General features: G+C 42.0%; 2 protein-coding genes across 12 annotated transcripts in view; one reads left to right on the forward strand and one right to left on the reverse strand.

Annotated features, from left to right (window-relative positions):
- MACROD2 (mono-ADP ribosylhydrolase 2) overlaps nucleotides 1-21,389 on the reverse strand; it is an 869,250-nt gene that overhangs the window by 741,755 nt on the left and 106,106 nt on the right. For 2 of the 11 annotated variants that reach the window (XM_065059849.1, XM_065059847.1), the window contains exon 1: nucleotides 6,563-6,815. The exons of 6 other annotated variants lie outside the window; for them this stretch is intronic. In XM_065059849.1, coding sequence (XP_064915921.1) covers nucleotides 6,563-6,800 — 238 coding nt within the window. In that variant the 5' untranslated portion in view covers nucleotides 6,801-6,815. Of the gene's footprint in view, nucleotides 1-6,562; nucleotides 7,217-21,389 lie in introns of those variants that run through there. 3 more of the 11 variants (XM_065059854.1, XM_065059853.1, XM_065059848.1) reach the window with 3 other exon arrangements.
- Nucleotides 7,489-20,113, forward strand: FLRT3 (fibronectin leucine rich transmembrane protein 3). Its single transcript, XM_005510692.4, has 3 exons — nucleotides 7,489-7,646; nucleotides 14,897-15,635; nucleotides 16,742-20,113. The coding sequence occupies exon 3, from the start codon at nucleotides 16,787-16,789 to the stop codon at nucleotides 18,734-18,736; it is 1,950 nt and encodes a 649-aa protein (XP_005510749.1). The 5' UTR covers nucleotides 7,489-7,646; nucleotides 14,897-15,635; nucleotides 16,742-16,786; the 3' UTR covers nucleotides 18,737-20,113.

Genomic DNA, 21,389 nt, shown 5'->3' on the forward strand with positions numbered 1-21,389 from the left:
GACTTTACTACAGGCCCTTCTCCATCCTGCCTTCTGCAATCTCCTATTTCTTGGAACCGTCCAAATTCAGACAGACTCTGTTCTTTGGTAACAAAGCCACTGCTGTCACCTTCTCAGACAAGACATCTCACCTGCATGCTGCACATCACACGCAGCCACATCCATCCTGAGCTCAGCCAAAATGCCTCCGCTTCCCTCAGTCACAGACCTGAAGGTTTCTTATGGGTTTCTACAGGCTGTGTCTCTTCAGGATTCCCAATATTTCCCCCAAGGCCCTGGGACTGGCAGCAGCAATTAGCGCATGTTCACAAAAGGACAAAGAACAAAAACTTTGAGGGAGGAGATGAAAGATGGATTAATGAAGAAAAAGTGTAGAACAGTGCTGCAGATGCTAAGCTTGAAATGGCCTTTAGATCTCATTCCCATGAAACGTGAATCTCTTAGCACTTCAAGGAACTTCATCCTCAGCAGCAGCAATGCATACCCATCAACAAACTAACTCGTGCCCATCGCCTGGTCTAAGCCATTCCTGAGTCTCAGGCCTTCTCACTTCCCCGCTTTACCAGCAAGCCCTGGGCAGACACCTGGCAGGGTCAGCTTCTTTCCACTAACCAGTGTTCCCAGGCATTCTCTCCAGTGTTGCAACTGGGACAAGGGTGAAAACTGAAGAGGGATTGCTCTAGGAATACCCAGGAAACCCTCCAACAGGAATGTGCTTCTGAGACTCAAAGGAAACAGTCTGCCTCCGCTGAGCACGCCAACACTTTAGAAATGAGTTGTCTTTTACATTCCAGGTAGATTCTAGAGAAAGTTTCACTGGTAAAAACTAAAATCAGGATTAATAATGTATAACTAGGAAAAGCAAATGGGAAAGAATATACATATGCCTTACAACTACTTTTTTTTCTGTTTAGCTTCAAGGAGCTTTCCACAGTACATTCAGCCAGCAGAGGCTGCAGACAAGCCAGCTTCCACACTGATTCACACAGATGGTGCTGGTGGAGTTGATTCTCCTACAAGAGCAGTTTGTCTTCTCAACTGAGATACAGTTTCTGCATATATACCCTCTTTCTGAGTCAGAACCTCACCAAATGTAACTATACTCTTCATGGCCAGGGAAATTTCAAAATTCCTGTTAACTTAATTTTAATCACTGTATCAACTTGTAACTTTCTGCCAACGGCATTAACTGCTGTATTGCAAAGTCATTTCTGAAACGCCCTCTCTTGCAAAATAGACAAAGACGGAATAATCACCCCTACTTACGACTAAACAAATCTGTTCAGACAATGTAAACTTAGTCCTTCCTGAGAATAAATGCTTTTGAGTTATTCATATATTCAACACTGGCACATAGCCTTCCGTAATTTCAAAACCAGGTATTACACAAGCAAATCAGCAAAGGCGCAGACTCCAGTTTATTGCTAGATCTTAACACAGACTAGACACAAACAACGCAAACAACTAGGGTGGCGCATTTGGTCAAAACAGCATGTTAATGGTTTGATTTGCATGGAAAGTGAGGGGTGTACATTTTTTTAGAGATAATAGATCACCACTTAAAGCCTTCAGCAGCACTATATAAATGCAACTGCTTTAAGTTTTCAAAGAATGCTAAATACTCAAATTGGGTAATTAATAGATTATAGATCTGCATAGACCCTGGCTACTCTAATTTTACAAGCTTAGGCCTTTGTGAAGCTGCTCACCTGATCTGGGACTAATAGGAGAAGGGATGAAAATAAGAAACTCTTTAGCATGTAAAAGGGGGCCAAAGGAGAAATAAAACAATGGAGAGAAGAGAGTTCAGAAGCAGCAGCTTCTCGTGGCAGAAGAACAATGCACAAAGAGCTGGAATGTAAATGCTGCTGTGTGGGCTGGATGTGCAGAAGAGCAGCTATTGGGCACGGCGGGAGGAGGAGAGGAGGTGGGTAAGAGGCAGAGAGGATGCAGAAAGCCTGCCAGAGAGAGGCTGACAACGGTGAGAAGAAAGAGAGAGGTGGCAAAAATTCTGGAGCTATCAGGCAGTAAAATAAAACTAAGAGGAAGGACCAGGAGAATATATATGTATATCTATATATAAAGCACTCATCACCGTATCAACAAACATTCTTTCGAACCACTCTGAGGGTTGGTGGCCTGAAAAGAAACTCAGGAGAAAGAACGTGACTTTCAAGCTTTTGGTATTCAGCTATGAAGAACTGAGATTTACAAAAACTGCTCTAACTGCCCATTTAGCTACATGCATTGTTTAAACTTCTACCTCAGAAAAGGCAAAATTCCACCATAAAATCCATCACCAAGGGAACATTAACTTTTCTGTGAAAACATTTGTCTGAGAGACTCTCATTTTGAGTTAAGGCATTTAATGTGAGAGCTGGTCTTTATTTTGTGTAGTGAAATCACGCTCAAACAATCTTCAAATCTAGGTAACAAACACTTCAAGATAACTTGCAATCTAAGTGCACTTACAATAACTTTTTCATATTTTGTTATTTAACTTCCAGCACATACTTTTTTCATCCAAAAAGTCTCCTGAAAACTGTCCAATTCGTCGAGTAATGAAGAAAGCAGATTTAGTCTTCAAGGAGATATACACCTGCTAGACACAAGGAATGCAACAAGAAACATGAATTTTCACCAAACGGATGTCTGCTTAGTATCTAACCAGTCAACAGCAGGAGCAGCAAAGAGTTCACAAATACCAACAGGCAGGACAGGAACACGGACAGGAGCCATCCATCCCAACCCCAAATCACTGCTGCCTGGCGTAATTCTATTCTTGATGGCCAGCTTTGAGCAGCTGTCACATAAGCAGCAATTAAAGCTCCAAGAAAAAGAATCCAAGACCAAAGTTGCACCAGATTTTTTTTCCTGCCATTTCAGGATGTTTAATATGCTTGTGTGTGTATATATATATATATATATAAGATTTTCTCTATTACTAGGATACTCTAAACAGAGGCAGGTATAAAAATTCATTTACCACTTTGTTCAGCTCAGTATAGGTTGCACCCATAAAAACCTGAACTTGCAAATGTAAGAAGTACCCTCAGGGAAGAACAGTAGTTTTGTCCTCTACAGGATTCTTCCTCGCACATACTACACATTATTAACAACCTCACTTAAAGTTTTCAAGGTTGTTTTGGGGGAACGCTATTTTTCCTTTCTTTAATACACCGTAAAGCCACGTCAAGCGTACGGAAAGGCTATTCTGTTCTGATAGCATCGCTCACTTTGTCAAGTTTGCAAGCACATACTCCATATTCTTCGTAGCTATGAAGGAGTTAGCACTGTTTCTCCTAAAAATTTTGTCCTCGTGGCTTCATGGTTTGACATGTAACAGAGGAAATTGCCTTCTAAATATAAAAAAAGCAATGAGTCTTAAGCATTAGGAGCAAACTTTGCGTGGACTTTACCCAATCAGCTTTCTTTATCCATTTCTCTGTGTTCTGTGAATCAAAAAAAAAGCCCTCATCTTACTCATAGGCTTTGCAATTTCAAGTACCCCATTAAGTTACTTAATTTTGCTATCAATAGCACATGATCTGATAAGCAAAAGTGTTTATTTGCTGCAGGAAAAATAGAGATGTGGTTGCATCAGGGGTGTTTCTGAGCAGACAGGGCTTTTCCCTGGGGCTGTTTAGGAGAGCTGGAAAGAACAGGGAGAGAAGGGTGAGGAATGGCAGACAGCACAGGTGCCATGGTCTAATCTCCTGGCCTTTACAGACAGACAAAAGAATAATCACAATTAAAACTGTTATCTCTCAAACATTCCTCTGTCAGGGGAAAAAAAGGAAAAAGCAGCACTTTTGAGCCCACCTAATTTTAAACAAATATTTAGCTTTACGCTCTTCATAGCTTTTTAGCTCTACCACAGACTGTCTTGCATGATTACATTCTCATTTTTGTTGCATTTGATACAGAGCACCAACTTTGACAAGGTACTCTATGTACACACACAATGCTGAAAGCTGAATTTGACAGGCATTTCTTTTTGAAGGAATGTATCCAAAATTGGATTCTAATTTTGAAATGGTTCAGATTGTTTAAAGATTAAATTCTAATACAAACTACAATACATATTTGCTGAGAAACTGTACTTAGCCAATAACAGGAAAGCTTATAGGACATGAATCATACAGAAGTTCATATATTACAGTATCTTTTTTTCTTAGATGCCTCTACAAATCAACCAATGCCTAACCTGGATTGGGTACAGCCTGCTTTGAAAAATCAATATAACCTGATAAAAGCCTAAAGCTAAAAACCACTAACGTTCATTTCAGGGCATTTCATTGAATATCAGACTATTACTCTCAACTTTATCTAAAAGAAATCTGTCCTCAAAGAAGCAACAGCTCAGCTTTGCTGCTTGAAGACAGCTCTCTCTCCTCTGCACTGAGGATGAGTGATCTCAGATTCAATTTTCCTTCCCGGTCAATGTGTTTGGTTTCTTAACATTTCATAAATGTCCTGCCCAGAAACACTTATGACTGGAGCCAGATTTACAGCAGGACGAAGCAGAACCAAAACGCCTGTCAAGTCATAGGAGAGTCACTCAGGCCGACCTTTGGCCAAGGGAGTTCCCAGAACTTTGATTCTTATCATCCCATCAGGGTGCTCAGGGAAAGAAAAAATAACAACAAGCGTCATCATTATCACATTGACCTAATAGCACCTTACAAGCGTGTGTTATAAACTTGCATTAAGACTCTTTGAAACACGTTATTTAGTGTAAGTATTCTGAATTTCCCATCTGCCACCTTCTAAACTCAGCCCATTAAGTGTTAACAAGACTGACGTGTCTTTGAAAGGTGATTTCCCTATGGGTCTGATGAGAACTTTAATCTCCATGTCGTGAGCGTTAATTAATTTTATAAACAAAATACAGGTAAAAGACTATTTTAACTTAGAAATTCAATTAAAATATCTCATTATATTCCTAGGGGTTGATACATCTGTGTTACATATGCAAATTTTTATTCCTCGCATATGAGTAACTCCATCAATATTAACAGAGTTCCACCATTCTCCTGGAATTCAAGAGGCCTTGAAATTCTGTATTTTAAGAAGACGGAGAACATGGCCAAGGTCTCCGCATACAACAGGGTTTTTTTGTGGAGAGTATTTTAAAGGCTGCCCGTGTTCTTAAGGAGTATATTTAAGGAGTTTACATAAAAGAATGCAAAAAATGTGCTTGCAATGGCACAGTAAAGACTTTTTAGTACTCTAAAGCAGCTGTGACCTGGTAAAATCTAATTATTTCTCACATGCCCTTTAGAATTCTCTAGGAATACTTACTGTAATTTCTAACTGGTGCCACAAGCACTACACCAGCCTTGGAATAAAACCGAAAGATAGCTGAATGCATACCACATACATCTTTTATGAATATCCCACAGAAATACGTTAAGACTTAGCAACATGGCAATGTTGGAATCTGTTAACTAATACAACCAAGCTGGGAGTAAGAAATACCAAATACAAGACATTTTTTAAAAATGCTGCTAAAATCTTAAGAGAATCTCAGTTAAAAAAAAAAATCTACAGGGTATTTGCAGGATCTCAAAATGCCTTGTGCATTACCATAGCCACCAGAGCCACGTTCTATCCCACACAAACACACTGCAACACCAGGCTTACCTGTATTTGTGTGGTACAACTATGTATCCATACAGGCCTGCATATAACATGCTGTATATACATTGTCTATGAAACAGAGTTGTATACACTGAGCTGATTAGGGCACAGCTCACTCTGCCAGGACTATCAATACAGACAATTGTACCTTAACTTGAAGTCAATTTCTTACTAGTTTTTACTCTCCTCAGGGAAAGAACAGAAATCAAGTGATAAGAGAGAAAAAAACCTTTTCCCTCATTGTAAAAGAAAATCAATCTAGGATTTTAATTAGCTGAATAAATACAGCATGTATATAACATTTCAAACATCTAAATCCCAAATAACATCAAGCAGCGTTCAAGAAACTATTAAAATTCCTCTCAGGAACGGATGAAGTTTGACGCTTTCTAGTTTGTCTGGCTCTGGTTTTGCCAAAAGGTAAACGAAGGGAGCGTAAATATTCAAACTCCACACAGAAATTGCAACTACCTGGTGGTTTCCAAAGGCCTTAAAGAAAACAAACTCTCTCTAAACTTAATGGAGCTTGGCCTTGCTGTGTTCTGATATCAGCAAAAAGTGCAATCTCAGGACAACAGCGAAGAGCAGAGACAACCGCATGTACCAAATGCAACGCTATCTGTGAGTTAATAAACTACGAGTAAAAGGAAACTAGATTTCATGAAAAAACACCTGGGGAATATATTTTCTAGCTCATGCTGTTATTACCATAAATTTTTGGTTCTGTTAGAATAGCAGAAAGTTTGTTTTCCAACCAAACAATCCCTGAAGGCCGCAGGCTGGACGGGCCTTGTGCCCACAATCCCAGTCTCACCAGGCACAATAAGGTGCTTCCGAGCCAGTGCCGTCCTGGGTGGAGCGCACAAAGCAGGCAGCTCTGATCCACCTGCTGATTTTAAACAGCCTTAAGTGCTAATACCTTGAAAATACCTCTGAACCTCCCAAAGCTGCCACTGTGGCCTGCAGTGTCTCACACGAGGTGCTGCGGCTTTTGGAGCACGATGGCTTATGAGTCTGATGAGGAGCGGCTGAGGGGCCTGGGGCTGTTCAGCCTGGAGAACAGGAGGCTGAGGGGAGACCTTATCACTGTCTGCAACTACCTGAAAGGAGGTTGTAGCATGGAGAGCATTGGTCTCTTCTCCAGAGTAGCAAGTCATAGGACGAGAGAAAATGGCCTCAAGTTGTGCCAGAGGAGGTTCACATTGGATATTAGGAAACATTTCTTCATGGAAAGGGTTGTGAAGCACTGGAACAGGCTGCCCAGGGAAGTGGTGGAGTCACCATCCCTGAAGGGGTTTTAAAGGCGCTTAGACGAGGTTCTTAGGGACGTGGGTTAGTGCCAGAGTCAGGTTATGGCTGCGCTCGATGATCTTGAGGGTCTCTTCCAAACAAAATGATTCTATGGTGCCTTTTAGCAGCCACCGATTTATCCATGTTTTTTTTTCTTTTAAAAGTACCTGTGCAACTCTCAACCACCCCTGACCTTTGGGCCAAAACCAAGGGGCAGGCGGTGGGGCCGGGGTTGACTTCTGCCCTGTGAGGAGCCGGATGGATTGGTCAGAGAGAGGGCACCCCCTTCCCGCAATGGCACCACCGGAACAAAAAAAAAAAAAAAAAAAGAGAAATAAATAAAAACGAAAAAGAAAACAAGAAATGTCAGAGAATCGTCCCCTCCCGGCTCGGGGTCTCCCCGCTGTCCCCAGGGCTGAGGCGCCGCTTCTCTTTCTCTTTGCTCTCCCTCCCCCGCCGTCCCGCCGGTCATGGCGCCGCCTGCTGCTCCCCCTGGCGGCCGCGCCGCGCGCCCCGCCCCGCCCCGCGCTGACGTGTGGCCCCGCCCCCCCGGCTCAGCCGCTGCCGCCTCGACTTGAGGGCGCGCGCCGAGCTCCGCGCCTGCCCCGCGCCAGCGCAGCGCCCGCCGGGTCCGGTGCGCGCTCCGCTCCCGCCGCCAGCGCCATTCCCGCGCCCCGCCGCGCACGGATCGGCCCCCGTTCCGCGCCCCGCGGGTAAGTGCGGGGATCAGCGCTTTTCCGCGGGTCAGGGGGGTGGGAAGGGTGCGGAGTTCGAGGAGGAGGATGCGGCGGGAAGTTTGGGTATCCCCCTCTCCGCACACACGCACAGGCGCCGGGGTGCGGGCAGGGCGCTGCGGCGGGGAGTGCGCGGCGGGGCGCGGAGGAGCGCGGAGCAGCGCGGCGCTTTGCTCAGCCACACACCCGCCGTACGGTTGGGGTGTGCAAGCCGGCTGCTCCCCGAGCCGAGCGGTGCACCGGCTCCGGGAGAACGAGCGCAAAAGCTCCGCGGGAGCGGAGGGGAGCCCGGGGGGGATCCGCATAGCAACGCCGGCGTGCTGGGACCCCCCCCTCGTTTTAACGGGGCGCCGCGGGGGGAATCTTCCTGTCCGTACCGCGCATCGCTGCCTTGGTTTGGAAACTTCCCCCCCTCCCCCGTATATATTGAGAAAAAAGATAAAAATCAAATAAAAGGAGCCGTTGTGCCCCCTCCCCAGCGCAGCCGCTCCTCACGCACCGATTCTGCGGGCGAGGAGATGGGGAACAAAATGGTTGCACAGGCGTTAAGAAAGAATGCAACAGGCCCGAATTCCCCTCCAAAACACCCCACTTTCTTGGGGAAGAAGAGCTGGCTGATCATCTCCCTAGCATTCGAAACGCCCTCGCCTAGTTTTAATCAACTTTTCTGCTGTTTTCCGTGTATTAAGTGATCGTCTGCGCTCTCACAAGCTCAGCAACTTAATTTCTAAACGGCTACGCGAATAAATATTTCATCCACTTAAACCTTTGCCCACTTCATCTCTACGTTATTCTCGCCCCGAACACCGTTCCACGCCGGGTAGATGTGCCGGAGCCTTTTGTTTTACCCTTTTCCTCGCACACAATCAAATCAAGAGCTGCAACTTAGTTATAAGGTGAAGCCCGAGGATCCCTGCGTTTCCCAGCCCAGCAGTCGGGCTTGCAGCATCTAGGCTCAAGCTTTCTCATTTTTTTTTCTGATTTCTTTTGGTTCCTGCCTAGTTTTCTAGCTCACCCCCTTGGCGAAGAAAAGCTCTTGCACAGACAGCTGCCTCGCTGGCTCAGTCCTGTTCTTTTGAGGTAGCGTACATTTTAATCTCTTTGACCGCAAAGGGGTTTTTTGAGCCCAACCCTGGCGCATCCATTCAAAGTTGCGAGGAGTGTTGCAAACGCCAACGAGGAGGGCGCGTAATTAACTAATTCGTGGAGTGCTGTTAGCCATGGGTTACTAATTAGGACCGAAGGCAAGTCGCTTCCCTTCTTCAAGGGATCAATTGCGGTCAGTTAACAGAGCAGCAGAGCTTTCTGGACACCAGATTCACTCCGAAATGCAGGATTATTTGACAGTGAAATAAATCATACTCCTGAGAAGGAGCACCTCAGCTGAACGCATTTTCTTATGGCCACTCCGAAGATTCACAATTTGCATTTCTATGTAAATCCTCTATGCGGAGAAAAAGTACTGAAAGAAGAGGCTGAAAATGCTCAGACTTAAAAAACCAATTCATTATCCTGACCCCAATTTCATTGCCTAAAATATGCTGCCCAAAGAGATAGAAGCATCAATTATGCTCACCGTCTGTTGCCTGAGGATATGGCGTCTTAATGAACATTTCTTTGAATTAGAGTGAAAAATGCGTTTGTCAATTCAAGTGTACGAAGAAAATAATTCTCTGCTATAAAATAGAAAGATCAGGATGCGTTTTCCTTGTCAGTATATGCCACACATTAGGTCATACTGAAGGGGTTTCAGTGCCCTTCCCTCCCTCAAAATAGAACAACAACCCACCCTTAAGTTTCCTTTAATTTATTCCAAACCCATACAGTACTGCCCTGTTTAAGATTGGTTTTCAAGTATTTCATAAACAAAAGGTATACCTGGGTTTACAGAAAGCCAATTATCTTAAAGTATATGGAGGTTATTCTAATCCTCTTATTCATACTGTTATCAAGCTTTTCTATTTTTCCATCTACATTTAATCACTTCTAAAAGCTGCATTTTTTTCCTGCCTTCTGTGTTCCTCCTCTATACCAGAAACAGTGACAACCTTTGGCATGTATTTAAAACGCTAATTATCTCTTTTTAATATTATTTTTGTACATTCATTCAATTGTATTTTTACTGGAGAACAACCAGATAAATACTGTACTTAATACAATCAACTTGGGAAATAGGGATCTGTACATGTTCTGAAAAGAGTAATTCTTTTTAATATATATTTTTTCTAAATCCCTCCTTAGGAGGCTGCCTCTGTTTTTCTCACCAGGAGACTTTGTTGTAATTAAAGCAGAGAAAACTGGACAGCAGCAAAAAACATCTGACTTGTGGCTCTTAAAAGCACCATTTTTGCAGCGTGTACCACCCCCCAGTGGGCAAAAAAACTCTGTAGTAAACTCCCAGCAGCAAGCTTTCATCTCCAGAAATATCGTGTATACCTTTTACAGCAAGAACAAAATAAAGAAGCGTTTCTAAATTGGGGTGGTGGGGTTTTTTTTTGTTTGTTTGGGGTTTTTTTACATTAATTTTTCCTTTGTAAGCAATAGCTACAAGTTGAAGGATATTAAGTAAGACGATGGTGAGTAATCAAAGCAAATTGCTGGAGTTTGCAAACTTTGCACTGCAATTATTTGAAGTGGTTTCAAATGCCCACCTTTGTCTCCTAGCAGGAGGCGTGGATGCTGATGGCTGGTTCTTTTTGTTGTTTTTTTCCTTTATCACTCCCAAAGCACAGGAATGAACAGAAGAATTAAAATGGGATTGCTGACATTGATTTTTGATAAGCGACCCAACATCACTCAGGGCAGGCACATTGAAAAGTGTTCAGTGAATATATCATCCCAAACTCCATTCTTCTTTTCTTCAGCTGTAAGAATTCAAGGAATCTTACAGCTTCACTTTTTTAAAGTCTTATTTTTTGAGGAGCAAATTTAGGAATCGGGGGAGATGAGAAACAACTGTTTTAAAAGGGAAAGAAACAAAACTACTGGAACTTTAACCAGCGTTTAAGTAATATTTTATACAGGCTTAATATTTTATACAGGCTTAACATTTTGTGCCAGGAACTCCCTATCAGATATAATTCCACCTAAACTTGTCAAGAGTGAAAAACATTGATTTGTCCCTTGAAACAGTGGCAGCATTTGTTCTCTATTCTTTTATTTTAAGCATGGGCGAGTTACCTCAGCAGCAGCTCTTAAAAGAAAACCTAGAAGCCATAATTGGTTAAACTCAAAGAGCACTAAAAAACACCAAACAAAAAGCCATTGCAAAACACTCCCCCTCAAAGTGCTTTTAACGTCCAACCTTTGCAGCAGCAGAGGAGTCAAAACAAGAGGAACAGCCTGGATCTTTTCAACCCAGCATCTTCAAAACCAGGAAAGGTTTTAAAAGTAAAACTTCAGAAGAAAACAACTCTTAGGCTCATTTCCATCCTCTACAGCAAATACTGGTTTGACTCATCTTAGGCATGGAGTCGAGCTTTTGCTCAAAAAATCAATTTCTAAGTCGGATTTGCTTGCATTTGAGGGAAGATCACATGAAAATTTGCATTTTGTTTTAAGGCACTTGAGTTAGAGCTGGGAAGACAAAAGCAATATTGTATTCAACTACTACAGAAGCAGGGCGGGGGGGGGAGCAAATTTTCTACCACTATATAAAACCTTCTGTAACAGAAGAAAACCCCAAATTGCACCCAGGCAGAGCCACAAGGTGACTGAAGGGCTCACCCTCACTTTAACAAACTCCTTTGCATTTTTCCCCCTTGGCAAGGCAGCCAGAGGATCTTCTGCTTGCCTGGCACCAAACAAAAGGCTGGGGCACCTTCCTGAAATATGATGATCGTGGAAATTGCAGCTCCTAGACAGGGTGCTTAGAAAGCATTTTGCTGTCACGACCAACTAACCCTGAGTAATACACTTAAAGAAAACAAAGTACGGGCACTGTTTTAAGTGTAGATTAGCACTGTGGAACTTTGCTTTTTAAAAGTTGTTGAAGAGGCAGCATGACCTTTGTAAACTCCACATGCAATACATGCAATAGACAGACTTGACGAGTATTTTAAAAGCAAAGTGCGTTTTATGTTTCTGATACATTTCAGATTATAAGCAAATATGGAGGTAAATCTGGAATGTCGGCACACTGATTAAGCAAAATTGTTAGGCTTCTCAAGTATGTATATTCTAATGTTAACCTTAAATTATACCCTCGGCATTTAGAACCTAAAAATACCGAGCTGTTCCCCTTCCCACTGTTACTTGGATGGTTAGAAAGAAGCCACTGAACTACCAGAGTTCCTGCCGGAGAACACAGAGGTAGATTAGAAATTCAAATAAGCATTGTGTGACCTCGAGTGAGCCAGGTCTTGATTTTATTCATGTTTTATCACAGCTTGAAAAGAAAACATCTCTGGCACCGTTTTTAGAAAAACTTCTAACTTTTCAAATATACTTTTTTTTTTTCCCCTGTTGCCTACCTCAATATATAATATTCTTCTTGGTACATTTTCTCTGGTATAGCGCAGATTATTTTGAACATTTTAAAATAAGCTGTACCACAGCGATAAGTCCACGCGCGAGGCTCACGCGTTACCACTATCTGTAGTAATTCACTTGCTTACACAATGTCCCGGGAAAAGTAATTTAACCAGGCGGTTCAGCAAAGTTCATGAAAACATTCAGCTCGCAATGAAGATAAGCAAAAAAAGCTGCCGTTCAGTTGTTCGACGTTAGTTTTGTTACCCAAAAAGTCATTTTTGCATTTAAAAAAAGAGTTTTAGCCCACACTTTCTAAAACGTGTTTGAAAGTAATGGCTTCTTTGAAAACCATGTGTCCATGAAGCCTCCCCAATTTGATGTAGCAGAAACCTGGACACAGTGTCTGTACCAGTGGGGGTCACTTTTCTTTTCATCCTGCCAGATCAGCTCTAATGACTTGATGTCAGGGAATATTTAGAGACGGCTCAAGGAGGAGAAAGTTGGAGCAAGGCAGCAGGATTCCCTTCTTCTCTGTAGACACATCACTGGAGCCTTTGATATGCAAAAACATTGTTTTCAGCTATGGTTTCAGATATAAAAGGGAAGTGCAAGATATCAAACAATCAAAACCTGAAGAAAACTATTCTAAGTTTAGAAAAGGGAGTGGGGGGTATAGTCTTAATCCACATTTTTGAAACAGTGTCGTCCTCTCCAAAGAGACCTGCTTTTATTTGTCTCTCGTTTTCATGTAATTTGGAGAGAAGGGATAAAAAAAAGTTCCAAGGACTTCATAAGCTTTAGTGCTTTCATTTTAATCCTACACATTACTGCTATTATAATAGTGGCAATAAATGAAGGGATGACTATCAAATGGAGCAAAGAGGAAACAGTTTATATGCTAGAAGGGTAAAACAAATGGATTTACTTTCTTGTGTATGGATATATGTAATGTATGCATACTACAGCCTCTGTTTTGCTTAATACCAACGTGTTTGTTACAGCTCTAAAATTTCTACAGAAAATGTATGTTTGGGGTTTTTTTTAAGTACTTAAAAGTTACTGTAGCCTTCAAAGGCCTATTTAAGGAATTCATATCCCTTCTTCACAACATACTTCCAGAAAATACCCTCTGTCACAATTTCCCATTAGTTCCTAAGAGGTACCATTTTTTATACAGCTGTTAAGCAGGTGTTTATTTCAAAGTCTCAGGAATAAAACCTGGACTTACATCCCCAAACAGTCCAGTAATACAGACTAAGAAAAGTGGACACTGCAAGACTATGGAGCATTTTTCTCCCATTTTATAATACTGATTGTATAAGCTACCCAAGTTACATAAGTTACCAAAAAAAATATGCATTTCTGCATATTCTAAAACGTGGCCACACAGATTGCATTTTTGCCTTAAATAAAGCATCTGTTAAAGTACTTACTTACGCCACAGTGGAGGTCTCATTTGAAGTTACTATTTCCATTACACAACTTCTGAAAACAAGGTGCAACAACAAAGCTCAGCTGAGACTGAAAGCAGCATCAGGAGCCGCTTGACCATCCTCTCCCCAGACAATCACACCATCTCCAAAGTGGGGGGCTTTTTATTAATTTTTTTTTAATGGCCAACATTTTTCTATGATAAAGAGCAGCATCATTTGTATCTATGTCAACGATTTCGTGTCAGTGCACATTTCCCCTTGCTGTAGGATTACGACTGATCTATTTCGTGATGGACCTGCTTCGAATTGCAAAGGAGTTTTCCTTTAGGTCTAACCTGTTCTGAAGGACCAGAAGTTACTCAGAAGGCAGCCAAGCAAAGCATTTCCTCAGCACGCTGGTTCTTCCCAGCATTGTGCTCAGTTCCCCAGACAACATGTGATCAGCAACAGCAGAAGCAAGTCAACATTAAGGCATTTTAACATTTCAGATGTCACCATTTCTATTTCAGACACACTACCTGTTTGCACTCAGGGAAAGCAAGACCATCACTGGATACTTTCTGCAACAGTAAGATGAAGTGGCCAGGGTTAAAATACACCATTATAAAATAAGCCAATAATTAGAGTTCTTCAAGAAACGGCAACAGGCAGGATTGAGGATATTTTGCTTTTTCTGAAATTAAAACAGATCGGATAAAATGCTGATCTAAACACTGATTCCACCCTGCAAAATGACAAACACAATGGCTTAGGAGTTCCTATGGAGCAGCATATTGAGCATGGACAAAACTCTCATATGTACCTGTGCTCTCTAAGAGCTGATGCAGGTACCTCCCTAGTCCCCAGTTCAGAGTCAGCACGTTGCAAATATTAAGATCATATTTTAGCAAAACCTTTTTCCCTTTCATCCAGTAATTGCTGAATGGTAATTAGCTCCCTTTACATTTAAAACCAAGGAGAGGATCATCATCATCTACATCCATTTACCAAGAACACAAAGCAACCAACCATTTTGGTCTCCTCCAAAAAGGCAGGACTGGCATTTGTAATCAAGTGGGAAATATCATTTACAAATATTTTGTTACTGTCTGTCAATTCAAGATGACTTTATTTGCTACTAAAAGGAAAATATAGTTCCAGCACTATGCTTTCTTAAAGAGCTCTGTATTTGGCTGAAATATCAATACGTTGGGAAAACAAGAAGTGCTCGTCATGTATACAACAAACATCATATAATTTATAGAGGGGATACAACACTACCAGAATGCAAGTGTCCACCAGTTATTAATTCCAATTTTTTTATGTTTGTTTTTATTTTCACAGGAAATTAAGAGGTCAAGGAAAGCCTTAAAAGGGGAGTTTTCTGGGAAGGAAATCGTACTTTTGTGGGGGTTTTTTGATGAAGAAAACCATCTGAATTGTCTAACATTTCCACGGTAGAGTAACTTCTGTTCTTTCAGCACAAGAGGAATTGGTTTTTTGCATTACAAATTTGGAAGCAGCGTTCAAAAGTGAGGGTCGGAAAATGGTTCTCTCAAAGAGGTGTGGATGTATCAGGATGTAGCTACTGTACGAAGTTTATACTTGGATAATTCTGGATTGGAAAAAAAAAAGCTCTGTTCCTGACCTTTTCTGAAGAGGCTGCCATCCTTCAGGCCTCAGCATAATGAATAGTTTCCATCACACGGCGGTGAAGTTGCCACCTCCGACTACTACGCCGCACACAAGAGTTTGTAAGAGTTACAAAGAAAGTAATTCCTGCTAAAGGCATTAAACCAAACAAAGGAGGCTCTTCATTCACAGACTTTCCAGGAGGACAAAACCAAAGGGAAGCTAAAGCTCTTCTACAGGCCAGCCTGGTGTGCTTACGTACCATGATAAATCTTGGTTGGAATGCTCATTGAGTGCTGTGCCAGGGGCCGGGGAACACACACCACCGAGAAGAGAAGCACCGGCTGAGTAAACACAGCTCCATGGAGTAAACCGTAAGAGTGACTCGCAAGAAAGACATTCCTGTACTGGATATCCTCAAGCACAAAATTTACTCGTACCTTTAAATACGGTAGGATCAATATTCATTTCTTTCTCTTTTCGTGCCTCGGAGAATAAAGTTCAATTAATATATGAACCCACAAGAGGAAAGGTCATGACACCGCTTAATGCGTAGGTCATCGTGCAGGAGTTCTCACAACTCTAATTACAATGGTAATTGAGTTATGTTGTCTTAAAAGCTATAAAAATGCTAATTACCTGAGCTCAATGTACAAACACACTACCCAGTGCAAAGTACAATTTCAGTCTCAAGAGTTAATTTATATTATCCTTCCCTGTACAGTTCGAACTAATAAGATGGGGAAATGTGGTTAAACCTACCAAATAGTCTGTTATTAGCATACTGCTAGTAAGAAGACTTTTGAGAGCGACAAATATTTAAATACGAAATTAAGCATGTAATGAAATACTCTATATGGTCAACTAAAAAGCTGTAGTAGCTCTACCAGCTGCATCAGGTTGTTAGTTACCTACCAGTTGTTATATTCACCTCTGTAAACACTCCAGCTTGAAAACCAAGAAAACTAGGCCACAGTATTTGTAAGATACACAGGGTGATGTTGAAACACATGCAGAAAGCCTTTAGCTGGCCCTTGCTCTATTGTCTGCATTTTATGCTTTGCCGTTAGGACTTTTTTTGAGCCTCCAAAATAGCTACTGCTAAACTTGTAGGTTTGGTAAGGGGTTTATAGTTCAATTAAGGGCTCCTGGGCTAGTTAGCTGGCTTAGAGAATTACTTCTTATCTTTAAGATATAGAATGATTTACTTGAACTCTGGTGTGGCTCTGTAGTTATGTGGGCCCTGCGAACAAAGATGGTCTCTGCACTTGAAATGTGAAGGAATCCTTAGAAAGAGCCTTCTTGCTTACACAAAACAACTCACAGATCAGACGAACTTTGTTTATATTGTTTTTCATTACTATGCAGAATAACCTGTTCATTGAATTAGCACAAGAAGTAATATCATTATTGATGTGAGGAAAAGAAAGTAAAATGTGTTTATAAGCTTGAATTTGAGTTTAATACGCATGTTTCTGATGTCTTCTGTAATGTTGAATTTTCATTGCAGTTTCTTCACTGATGATCTGGATAATTTTGTTTGTTTGGTTTTTTTAGATTGTTGAAGATCAGAACTGTATACAAATCTCATCATTCCTGACCATGATTAGTGTAACCTGGAGCATCTTCCTAGTTTGGACTAAAATAGGGCTGTTACTTGACATGGCACCTTATTCTGTTAGTGCCAAACCATGCCCTTCAGTATGTCGCTGTGATGTGGGTTTCATTTATTGTAATGATCGCGATTTGACGTCTATTCCTACAGGAATCCCAGAGGATGCTACTACCCTCTTCCTTCAGAACAATCAAATAAATAATGCTGGGATTCCTTCAGAACTGAAGAACTTGCTTAGGGTGGAAAGAATATATTTATACCACAACAGCCTAGATGAATTCCCCACTAACCTCCCTAAGTACGTTAAGGAACTGCATTTGCAGGAGAATAACATAAGGACCATTACTTATGATTCACTTTCACAAATTCCTTATCTGGAAGAACTGCATTTGGATGATAATTCCGTTTCCGCTGTTAGCATCGAGGATGGAGCTTTCCGGGACAACATCTATCTCAGACTTCTTTTTCTCTCCCGAAATCACCTTAGCACCATTCCCTGGGGTTTGCCTAAAACGATAGAAGAGCTACGCTTGGATGATAATCGTATTTCCACGATTTCAGAGCTGTCCCTTCAAGACCTTACAAATCTAAAACGCCTTGTTTTAGACGGAAATCTTCTAAATAACCATGGATTAGGAGACAAAGTCTTTATGAATCTAGTCAATCTTACAGAACTGTCACTGGTCCGCAATTCGCTCACAGCCGCGCCGGTAAATTTGCCGGGGACAAACCTGAGGAGGCTTTATCTTCAAGAAAACCACATCAACCGTGTGCCACCCAATGCTTTCTCTTACTTAAGGCAGTTGTATCGACTAGATATGTCCAATAACAATCTTAGCAATTTACCTCAGGGCGTCTTTGACGATCTGGACAACATAACTCAGCTGTTTCTTCGCAACAACCCTTGGCACTGTGGGTGCAAAATGAAATGGGTACGCGACTGGTTACAGTCATTGCCTTTGAAAGTTAACGTACGTGGACTGATGTGCCAGGCACCAGAAAAAGTACGTGGAATGGCTATCAAAGACCTCAACGCGGAAGTATTTGATTGTAAGGACGATGGCATGATAAGCACCATCCAAATCACTACAGCGGTACCAAACACGTTGTACCCGGCTCAGGGACACCGGCCGGTTTCCGTGACCAAACAACCAGACATCAAGACTCCCAACATCAATAAAAACTACAGAACCACAGCCAGCCCGGTACGCAAAATCATTACAATATTTGTGAAATCCGTAAGCACGGAGACTATCCACATCTCCTGGAAAGTTGCATTACCCATGACTGCTTTAAGACTGAGCTGGCTCAAGATGGGTCACAGCCCTGCCTTTGGATCTATAACTGAAACGATAGTTACGGGCGACAGAAACGACTATTTGCTCACGGCTCTCGAGCCAGAATCGCCGTACCGTGTCTGCATGGTTCCCATGGAAACCAGCAACATCTATCTCTCCGACGAAACGCCCGAGTGCATCGAGACCGAGACGGCGCCGCTCAAGATGTACAACCCCACCACCACCCTCAACCGGGAGCAGGAGAAAGAACCTTACAAAAACTCCAGCTTGCCCTTGGCTGCCATCATCGGCGGCGCGGTGGCGCTGGTGGCCATCGCGCTGCTGGCCCTGGTCTGCTGGTACGTCCACAGAAACGGGTCCCTCTTCTCCCGGAACTGCGCCTACAGCAAGGGACGCCGGAGAAAAGACGACTACGCCGAAGCGGGAACCAAGAAGGATAACTCCATCCTAGAAATCAGGGAGACTTCTTTCCAGATGATCCCGATAACCAACGACCAAGTGTCCAAGGAGGAGTTTGTAATACACACCATTTTCCCCCCCAACGGCATGAATCTGTACAAGAACAGCCACAGTGAAAGCAGTAGTAACAGGAGCTACAGAGACAGTGGTATTCCAGATTCAGATCATTCACACTCATGATACTGAAGGGCGTGAAAGACTGGTTTGGGGTTGCGTTGGGTTTTTTTGGTTCGGTTTTGTTTTTTAAAGAAAACAAGAAAAAGACTGACTTAACGGTTGCTGTTCTACTGCAAAACACTGGATTAAAAGACTGACAAAGCAATGTACTGTACATTTGCCATATAATTTATATTTAAGAACTTTTTATTAAAAGTTTCAAATTTCAGGCTACTGCTGCGATTCATGTAGTGGGGATACCTGACCACAATTCTATATTTTAGTATTTTTTAGTAATTTGTACTGTATTTTCCTTGCTAATATTGAAGTTACAGACCATTTAACTTTTGTGTTCTACTGAGTAAGATGACTTGTTGACTGTGAAAGTGAATTATCTTGCCGTGTTGAGCAGTCAGAACATTCATCTGAGATCCTTGTAAGTGTAAGCACAGGCCATTTTTCACTTTGGTATCAATAAAATGACGTTGAACCTGGCAAATCAGGAAGATCAAGAAGTGGTTGCAAAAACTCACAGAACTTCAATGTTGGGTCTATTAAATCTGTAAACCACAAGGATATTCAATAAACAAAAGTGCGTGTAGTAATGGGCAATATCAGCTGTCTGGACATATCCATTCAACAATGGTGAAATCCAATTTAAGAGAAAATAATCAAATCAATGACATGCATGAGACTGAAGCTGCTGACACGTGTAAAGAATTGAGCCCTGAAAGAAAGCACAATCAAATTCCTAACAAGGAATTTAAATAAAATGTGCTAGGATCTACAAAGCAAAGGGGTAGATACAGTTTAGGGATAGATTTCTGGTTATTAAAACCGGTAGTCTGCTTATTCCAGAGCAAACAGTGATGGACAGTCACAGGCATTTGAGAGGCAAGGACAGGAGGACAGAGACAACACGTAGAAACTGCTCTGAATAGAAAAAGGGTTGAAAATGCAGTTTCATGGGGGAAAAAGAGCAATGTAAGCAAGGTCTCAAAAACTTTAGACACCAAGGTAAGCCAACAATTGGGGAATACAGCTATTGTAAGGCGTATACCCATACAGTATACAGGTGTATGTTCTATATACTGCCATCACAGTCGGGAATACTGCCCATTACTGTCACAGTTTTCCAGAAATTCCTTGATAAATCTGTAAGGTAACATGTTTCTTTCTGCCTTCCTACTGAACTATGAGCTATCTCGTGTTTAAACCCCAAGCCGCTCTTTGTTGCCATAATCATTTGTTTCTTCAACTGAAAACCAAAGTGCTTTGTACGCCCTTTGGCCAGTCTTGTATGTGCCTTGATCCAACGCTACATGTATCAAGCTTTTAAAAACAAAACAACAAAAAGAGAAAAAAAATAATAAAATACCCACTTTTTCATACATAACTTAACTATGAAAAATACTGGTCTTATTGATGAATAAAGTTGGAAAAATTAGTTCAGAATTAATGCCACTTATCTGCAGTGCATTGATAGGAACCCCACACAGAAGCCACTACTGTTCCTGTCATGAACCTTCTTCTTTGTTCACCTTGACAGTATCACACTTGCAGGGTTTCCTTATTATTAATTACTTGGAAAACAAGTTTTTACAGCTTTGAAGCATGTCAACAACGAAAGGGAGGGAGGGCACGGAGTTACAACCCTTTGAGATATGATTATTTTTTCCGACAGAAAAAAAACAAATAGAAACAAAAATACTTAATATTTTGGACAATATCTCAGACAATAAGGAATGTATAACCAAATGCAATTCATTTTTAAGATAATTTTAGCGCTGCTTGGCCTCTTTCCCTAAGAGTGGTAAAGGATGGAACGTGACAATTAAAAGAAACGGTGACAAACACCAAGACTGATGGTTTCAACAGTCAGCCTGCAAATCATTCTGCCAGGGCTCCAGACCCCAAACTTCCAGCTCTTTCCATCCTCATTTTCCAGATGTGCCCAGGGGATCTCTTCTCCCAGCCCCCTGTGCCACGGTGCTGTTTCCTCAGCCTCACCTTCCAAAATACGTCCTGCAGTTCCTGAGCGGTGGAGGAGTCCCCAGATGGAGGAGCAGCACCGGGCTCCCCTACCGACCTCACATACATCGCATCTTCTCCTTCACGTGGAGCGTTGATGGGACCCGCGGTGCCGAAAGCAACAGGAAGGGGCACGTTATGCTGAACAACTATGTGCTCAGCTCAGTGTGACGCACTAAACAAGACTATTTTGCTCTATTTTCCCACCAGGTACAAATGCAGGGAAGGCCAAGACGAAATACATGGTGCCTTGATTCTTGTGTAAAAAGCTTCCTGAGCAGAAAGTGAGAAAGGAAAACCAACACCAATGGGGAAGATGGACCCATTTTTTAATCTAAACAGCATATAAGGACCCCTTACATCAGAGATCCATCTAATGGCTGGGTCACTCTTTGCCATCAGCTCCCAGATAACAAAATAGGTTTTGCTGGATTTTCAAGCTATTTACATGAAAACCTCTCTCCTACTTGACTCCAAATTTCTGTTGTGAGAAGGGTAAAATACCAGTGAAGGAACCCTCTTCTGAGGTCATGGAACATACCATGTACTGCACACCTCAGGTGATGCTGCGCAAGGGTCATACGGGCTATAAATTTCTGCCAGCTGAGAAGATAATTGCACATAAATCTTGAGTATGAGGACTTTC

This window comes from Columba livia, chromosome 3 (genome assembly GCF_036013475.1).
Source record: "Columba livia isolate bColLiv1 breed racing homer chromosome 3, bColLiv1.pat.W.v2, whole genome shotgun sequence".
Taxonomy (NCBI): domain Eukaryota; kingdom Metazoa; phylum Chordata; class Aves; order Columbiformes; family Columbidae; genus Columba; species Columba livia.